General features: G+C 46.1%; 1 protein-coding gene across 7 annotated transcripts in view; it reads right to left on the bottom strand.

Annotated features, from left to right (window-relative positions):
- Positions 1–494: 494 nt before the first annotated feature.
- LOC144479625 (3',5'-cyclic-AMP phosphodiesterase 4C-like) overlaps positions 495–8,508 on the bottom strand; it is a 330,099-nt gene continuing 322,085 nt past the window's right edge. For all 7 annotated transcript variants that reach the window (XM_078198561.1, XM_078198559.1, XM_078198565.1 and 4 more), the window contains one exon: positions 495–8,154. In XM_078198561.1, the coding sequence (XP_078054687.1) occupies positions 7,558–8,154 (597 nt within the window). In that variant the 3' untranslated portion in view covers positions 495–7,557. The remainder of the gene's footprint in view (positions 8,155–8,508) is intronic.

Raw genomic sequence — 8,508 nt, 5'->3', positions numbered from 1 at the left:
GAGAAAGCTAGGTGGATTGGCCATGTTAAATTGGTCCTTTGTGTCCCAAGATGTGTAGGTTAGGGGGAATTAGAGGGGCAAACATGTGGGGTTAAGGGAATGGGATAGGGGGTGGGCCTGGATAAGATGCTCTGAGAGTCGGTGCAGGCTCGATGGGCCAAATGGCCTCCTTCTGCACTGTAGGGATTCTATGAAATGAATTTTTAAAAGTTCCTCTCCAACCACAAGGAGATGTCCTTAATCCTGGCTCCAGACGGGAAATGCAACCTTCAGAGATCCCTGTCGTGGCACTGTGGGAGGTGCTGTTTTTTGGATGAATGATGAAACTGTGTCCCCCATCTTCCCTCAGTACTGTTTGAACGAAGAATAGGGAGAATCTCGGAGAGTTGTAAAGCCAAGAAGTCAACGTAGGTCAGTGAACACTGGGAAGGAATTTCAGAGAGGTTTAAAGCACGGGATAATTCTCACAACATATAAAACACAAACAATCAGAATATTATTGAAAATTTTATATTAAGCAGTTTGTGCATATATTACATCTACAACAACTTACAGGAATAGATACTAGTCATACTCTAAATCAGAGCTTAACAGGGAGACTGCACCTCTTCCTTTGGAAAGATGCTGTTATACAGACTGGAATAAATAGTGAACTTAATTACAATTATACACATTGAAAACAGGCACGGAAAAAGAAATAGTTCAAATTGAGAGTGGTGAAAGAAAATCACTGTTTCTTGGTCATTAATATTTATACATAACAGAGTGATTGAGAACCATTGACTGCATGCTGACACCTCTTCCACGCTGCCTTAAATACATTCTCTTGTTGAGAAGCTTTGCATGAAAATACATTTCTTTCACTGATAAGGTCTGCTCTGCTCACGTTCTTTACTGAATGGGAGAACAAGTTTCATTGCTTTGCACGTGTATGTGTGCGCTGGGCTTATGCTGCAAGGTCATTGAGCGGTTGGTCGAAGATGGAATGGCACGTGGTAATGGATTGGGGGCAGTCTGATGGCACAGGCAATTGTGGGGTGGCCACGTGCCTCACTATTGTCCCCTTTGCCCGGTTTTATTTGGCATTGCATTGGGGTTTCTTTTTGGATTCTGGCCTTGGTTGGCACATGGCAGCGCTTATGCCTTTGCCCAACGTCTAAAAGAAGTTAAAGGCTTCACCTGATGGCACAGAGATAGGGTTAGAACTTGAGGTGAGAATAACGCGGCTGGGGAAAGGGAGGGAGAGTTCATGCAAGATGAAATAACTTGCGGCCACTGCACATCTTACAACCGGAACTCTCCTTGAGTTTCTCATGCTGAGATGGATGATTCATGTGTCTTTAAGAGTGGAATGTTGTACTGAAGAACGCCCCAGGGCCACTGATTTACTGGATAAACTAAATCCTCTTCTGTTAACTAAGTGTGACTGGGAAGATGTGACAGTGTCACACTTGCAGGCGGTGCAAGCTATTACAGTCGATAGGTGGGGAAATTGTCACCCTGATTTTGCCTTAACATTGAGAGTTAACAGATGATGGTAACCAATGGTGACTATTGAATGTGAGAGCCTGCCGTCGGCATGTGGCTTCAGTGAGAGTTGGGGTATTTTAGATGTAGGTTCCAAATTAAAGGACAACATCTGAAAAAAATCAGCTCCAAGTGCAGTGAATGTTGAGGCTCATCTTACTCCCATGGCGGAGAGGTTAATTCCATGCTGGTGCTGAGGAGGGAAGTTACCCCAGAGTTTCCCTGCCAATGAGGGGAATCTGCAATTAAAGGCACCCAGGCATGAGCCTGGAACCGCAAGTTGTTCCAGATTCAGCTGTTGGGCTGCCCTCTGCCTTTATCAAACAGGAAAGCAGCCAGGATAGGGGTTAACGCTGATCTCTGCGGACAATCATCATAGAATGCTACAGTGCAGAAGGAGGCCATTCGGCCCATCGAGTGCCGCGATTCTACTCTCATGACACATTCACCCTGCAGCAGACAGCTAGAGAGACATTCAACGAGAGATTTCAGACTTTCCTCAGTTCACATACTTCACAACACTGGATGCTGGGGTCCAAGCTGGATCCAAACTTAAGACTGCTGAACTCAGGAAGGACGCCCAGATCCTTGAGCTGCTGGATTACATACAAACGGTTTGATACAGGCCCAAGTTATTTCCCCCTTCCGAGTGATTCTAATCTCAGGCAAAACAGCTGCTGCCCACAGGATAATCAGAAGGCCAGTGGTTGCAACGACAGGCAAATGTTATGTTCATAAACATGTCAAAATGTGCTTGGTGCTTGAAGTGGCCTGGTGATTCCCAACAAAGGACAGCAGCAGATGCACAGATCCCAAGCGAAGGCTCACTCATCCCAGTTGGCAAGCATTGCTGGAAAATCCTGGCACTTCTGACTTATCGGCAGCAGGGGGCACCATCGCTGCATGGACTGTTTAATACCATCGCAAGTGGCAATGGGGGTTGGGGCAATAAATGCCAACCTCGCCATCAATGCCCACATCCCAAGAATGAATCATTTTCCCCCCCCCAATCTAGTTGATATCCTTGACCTCTGATCTGCCTGCCTGCCAAAGGCCCTGAGGCCACTACCAGAGTTAGAAAGAAACAAGATGTCAAAGTGGGATCCTGTAATCCTACCATGTTCCTAAACCAGTCCCTCAAAATGACTTTTTACTTGCCTAACACAAACAAAGACCTCATTCTATTCTAAAGCATTGTCATAATTAACTTCAGTGTTACATACCTTAGAAAAGCCTTAAAGGGATTGTGTTGCAAGCTTTCAGTCCCTGGGTGAGCCTTCTAAATTGTGCATACCTCCCCTTTAAAATTAGAAATAATTTGTCTGCCTTAAAGCGTGCCACCCTGGATTTCAATGCTGCCCTCATTACTCCACGTGATGGTTCCTATTGCACAAACCCTCCCAGTCAGCTCATCCTTGCCCTTTGAACACCAGATACAGTCAGTGCTTTAATGGTGAGCTTGGGCTAGACCAGTCCCAATTTTCAAAAACCAGAAACACAAATCAGGATCAGTAAGAAGTCTGACAACACCAGGTTAAAGTCCAACAGGTTTATCTGGTAGAATGAGCTTTCGGAGCGCTGCTCCTTCATCAGGTGAGTGCCTGATCAACGAGCAGCGCTCCGAAAGCTCGTGCTACCAAATAAACCTGTTGGACTTTAACCTGGTGTTGTGAGACTGCTTACTGTGCCTCCTCCAGTCCAACGCCGGCAACTCCACATCATGACCAATCAGGAGGGGAGGGGGATACTTGTGCAGAATATTTTCCGGTTGGAAAGACAGTGGAGAACGGTCCTACACAGGGGTGACTGAAGACATGGGAATGAATGCTAACAGGAGGATTTTCAGGATGACATCAGTTGATTGCTGGATTGATGGTTAAGAGATCAAACTGTATTCCCCAGTATGGAAGGAATGCCAGCCATTACTGACCTCTCCTCTGCTCCTCAAATCTCTAGTTCCTACCCATTGGAGCCCCCTACCCCTAAACCGATGCTGTGACCCCCCTCCCTCCCCATCCCACCTCCCTTCTTCTCTCCCCACCTTCAAAAGTCTACTAAAAAAATGTATTTTCTGGGCTTGTTTTCACCCAGCTCTCCGACCATCGCTGGGTGCAGGTTGTGTGAGATGCCCTTACCGTAGAGACTTGGTCCAAACAGGTTGACGGCACAGTATCATGGAATGTGGGCTAATTTCCACAACCTTGCTAAACACTTGGGCTGGATGAGCATAAAACGGGGTACATTGGACAAGAACGGGAGCAGAACAGCAAATGGAATGATGTTTGGATGAAATGGGAATGTCAGGTGAAGATGTAGTGTTGGCGGGGGGCCGGCTCGTGTTGACTGGTACAACACAAAAGCTGACCTCTAGTCTCAACAAATTGGAAGCATCTTAAAGAGAAGCCACTTTGAGTATTAAAGATAAACTTCGGCCCTGAATTAATCTGGGGTTGTGGGAGTGAATAGGGAGATGGAGCGTGAACGTGGTGTGAATGCATGACTTGCTTCAGGATTCTAATGGAAAATAATTGCTTATAAACCCTGCCGTCCTTTTTCCAGTCTTTGTCTCTAGAGTGTGTGTCAGCATTCAGTTGCTGTAATTACCCGAGTTCACAGGACAACTTTGGTCGGTGCAAGAGATTGCTTTCTCAAGAGCCGGAAGGAGGTTCTAGACAGAAAGGAACCTTCATCCCAGTCACTGTTGTGCACAGTTCCGGTCTCTAAAATACTTTGCGTAGACCATACCCAGAGCTTCAGTCTCCACATTATAAAGAGGATATTGAGACACCAAAGATGATATCAGATTGGAGAAGTTATGGGAAAGTTTGAACAAGCGGAGACTCATTTTTTTCAGAGAAAAGGGTTCAGGCGCAAACCCGATAGAGATCATGGGAGTTGTATAAGGGGTAAATAGAGAGATTTTCTCACATGTGGAGTGATCAGAACTCAAGGCCATAAACATAAAATAGGCATTAAAAATCGAATTGGGATTTTAGGAGGAACTTTTTTCCCCCAGAGAGTGGTGAGAATGTGGAGTTTGCGGAGTGGGTGAAGTGAATAGTTATTGATACATTTAAAGAGAAGCTGGATAAACATCAAGGGAAAAAAATAGGATATGTTGGTAATGGCCAATGAATGCCAATTGTATTTTAATTGAGTATTTGTATGCAGGTGGTGGGTATAACCTGGAGATTCACTTGTGCTTCTATAGATAACAGACTGAAACCACACTTGCCAGGCCAAGAGGTGCTTGTGTGTTGTGCGTTTCTCTGTAATTAAAGCTCTCAAAGTGTGCAATGATTAGACTTCAGTTCTATCATTCACTGAAAGTAAAGCATAAACACTAGTATAGACCTGTTGGGCTGAATGGCCTGTTTCTATGTTGTAAATACTTGGAAATTCTTTGTAAGATAGCCCATCCAAACCAGTGCAGACACAACCACAGACCTCATTCTCACCTCAATTCATCCCATTAACAGCGTCTCTCCTTTAGTTTGTGATCTGGTGTTGCAATATCTCATTTTTAGAATGTCTAAGCATTGCCTCTGAAGTTCCCTCATCTTCACCTCGATCATTGACCAATAATCTTAAAGGATAGATATAAAACACCAACAGCGTTGGTTCAATTCCCACAACGGCTGAGATTATTCTCAACCTTGCCCCTTGCCTGAGGTGTGGTGATCCTCGGGTTAAATCATCACCAGTCAGCTCTCTGCCTCAAAGGGAAGAGCAGCCTATGGTCATCTGGGCCTTTACCTTAACTGTGGACATATCAAAATATACCAAGGCTTCCTTTGCAAGGATGGTGCGAAAAAATCTCTTATTTCATACAGTTGGCTCAAGGATGAGCGATAGTCTCCAACCTCAACACAGATCACCTTCCTATCATGTGTTGTCAAGAAGAATTGTGATGACGTCCCTGTTACCCCTCCCCATCCCAGTGGGGGTGGGCTCCCTGAAAGTCCGCCATCTGCACATGGAGAAATAATTAATGGCGGCAGCAAGAGTCCCACCCACTGGATGGAGAACCGTGAAAGTCCTGCTTTACTCCATTTTGGGAAGATCCACCTCAAGTGCCACTCTGATCAAGAACCCAGGGGGTGGAATACCCACCTGTTGAAGATCAGAGACCGTCAATTCTACCAAACGGCAGTGCCACCAATAGCATTGGCTGCTGCTGGTATGACACCCACCATAGGTCTACGATGGAGGAGGTAGTGATGGTGGGGCATGGGGGAGGGAGAAGGTGGGTGGGGGGGAGGGGGGGGAGAGGTGGGAGAAATCATGGGTTAGGGTTGGGGGAAAATTGACAGGAAGGGCTGAGGCGTGCTACCACAGGGGTTCACACTGCTGATGTATGATCCCTTGGTCAGGTACAAGGGGGCCTCTCACACCCCCACCCACCACCACTAGGCCTGGCAAATAACCCCTGGCTGTGATAGGGTGAGGCCCTTAAGTGGGCTGGAAGGTCGATCACAGGGTTTCCTGCCTTGGACTTAATCAGGGTGGCTTGCAAGGAAAGTGGCGTGGACTCTACTGCCACCCTCACACCCGACTAAACCCTCTAAACTCACCACCGGAGAGGGCATTGACTTTCACCCTATGAGTCTACAATAATGAGGTTTTGTTTGCTGTATGGTAAATATTACCCCTCGCCCCCCCCTGAACAAGTTTTGATTGATCAAAACTTAGCAATACCTTTTAACTAAGACACTGACACAAGTTGGTGTTTGGGCAGATAACAAATGTGCAATTTCGAATGATGTTGTGGGAGCAGACAGAGAGGCAGGCCATAGGAGGAAACTGAGATTGCATCTTAACCAGTGTGAAATGTTCCCCTTGTCACACCCTCTACTCACACCCACTCACCTTTAACCCCACACCCCCCCTTTAACCCCAATCACACTCACACAGCACCCCACAAAGACTCACTCACTCACACACCCACACGCACATTCGCACAGCTACATACCGAGACAAAGTAAAGATACACAGTGCAAGACGCAGATACAAGACACACAGATACCAAAAGCACAGACAGGCACACACAAAGATACACAGAGGAGAGAGACACACACACACACATACAGATATAACACCCTGATACAGAAACACACACGTATAGAGAAAGACATACATAACAAAGATACAGAGGGGGGAAAAGAGACACATATACACACACACACCCACACAGATATATACAGAGGCACAGGAACGCAAACACACAGACATCAAGGGCAGCAGTCGACATGGTCCAATCCAAGGCTCACATAATCACAAGTCAAATTGTGTAAAAAAATTGCTAAAAATATTCATTTAAGAAAAATACAGATCACTTTTTAAATAAAAAAGGATCGACGAACCCTTCTTTTAAATGTTTTTTGTACCCGAATAGAAGTCCCGTCATGCTGCTGACAGCTTACAATTCAATTAAAAAGGCATCTGATTTGGTGTGTCCTCGAGTCTAGTCCAGCGCAGTGCTTGACTCAGTGCCACGATCCAACTTTGTAACCCTTTCCAGTTCGAGCAACAGTTCTCAGCAGACCAGCGACTACTGTGCTCTTCCATTGCCACATGCACCCTCTTCCCTGGCCACATCTCCAGCCAATTTCTATTTCCTTCTCAGTGTTAATTGTTGCTGAAAGGTTTTCAAAATTAAAAAATAAAAATAAAAGTAAAAACTTGCTCTCCAAGCTGGTCTTCTTCCCGACTCCGTCCTCTCCTCTTCGCTCCTCCCTCAGGTTTCAGTTTGGCACCACTGCTTGCCAGCGATCTCCTTTTCTTAAAAAAAAATTATTCCCCCCTCTCGCCCAGAGAGAGGGGGGAAAAATCACTGCACTTTGTTTTTTTTTCCTTTTGGGTTGCTTCTTATTGTGGCTGCCACTGGCCAAGTTGTCTCTTCCTTCTGCCTTCTCAAACAGCTCACAACGAAGATTCCAGCCTCTTGCCTTTAAAGCAGTGGCTGATCTGTGTGCTTTGATACCAGAAAAATAATGAATTTATTATATAATACACAATGTCTCTATCTTGTTAGGTGCCTAGCAGAAGATTTGAAACATTCTCTTCATCTTCTACAAGACTTTGTGCTCCGATTTGCCTCGATTCATCCAACGTGTCCTCTGGACTTTGACTGGTTTCTCCCTGTGCAGCTCTAGGTGCCGGCCTGAAGCCCGGATAGGGATATCGCGGCTGATACCTGGCCTCTGGCGTACTGCTGCCCGAATCCCTGGAACTATCATCTTCGGCAGAGGAGTTTCCCACCTCGCTGTCGTACGTTTTGAGTGGGACCAGCCGGTTAGCCTCCATGGTCTCCGAGGACTCGGACGCATCAGTATCTGCTGTCTCCGGGCTGCTGAAGCTTTGCATCTCTTCGAAGGAGCTGGGATTTGTGCTCCTATAGCTCAACCTCTCCTTGTTCTGTGCGATGTTGATCAGGAAGTTATCGTTGCCAATTTTGTTGCCTTCCTCCAAGTCCAGGGAGACTGGGGAAGGTGGACTACGAGGGATCATGCTGTGAAACCAGTCGCGGTTGTCTTCCAGGTTGTCCAATATCTCTTTGGCATCAGGGTAAACAAGGTCAGCCCAGGTCTCCCAGAGGGGATGCACAATAAAATCGATAAATCCAACCTAACAAGAACAACAAGAACATCTAATCAGGAACATTGATACATTTTACATTATTTCTCCTCCTCCTTTTTCAGTAATTTGGCACAGGCCGTTCAGCCCCTCTGTTCCATCATCATGGTTAATCATAAGAGCAGAGTTAGGCCATTTGGCCCTTTGAGCCAATGACGGACCTGGTTGTAGCCTCAACTCCATTTTGCTATCTGCCCCCTCCCATAACCCTTGACTACCTTGTCTACCAAAAGTCTGTCCAACAATCCTCCTTGAAACTCACTGTTTGCTTTCATTCCCAGAACATGGACATCCCTGGCAAAGTCGATGTTTATTGCCCATCTCTATTTGCCCTTCTGAAGTTGG

The sequence above is a fragment of the Mustelus asterias genome, chromosome 26, assembly GCF_964213995.1.
Source record: "Mustelus asterias chromosome 26, sMusAst1.hap1.1, whole genome shotgun sequence".
NCBI lineage: Eukaryota > Metazoa > Chordata > Chondrichthyes > Carcharhiniformes > Triakidae > Mustelus > Mustelus asterias.
The sequence above is the reverse complement of the archived record's forward strand: the minus strand, read 5'-3'. Positions and strand labels throughout refer to the sequence as shown.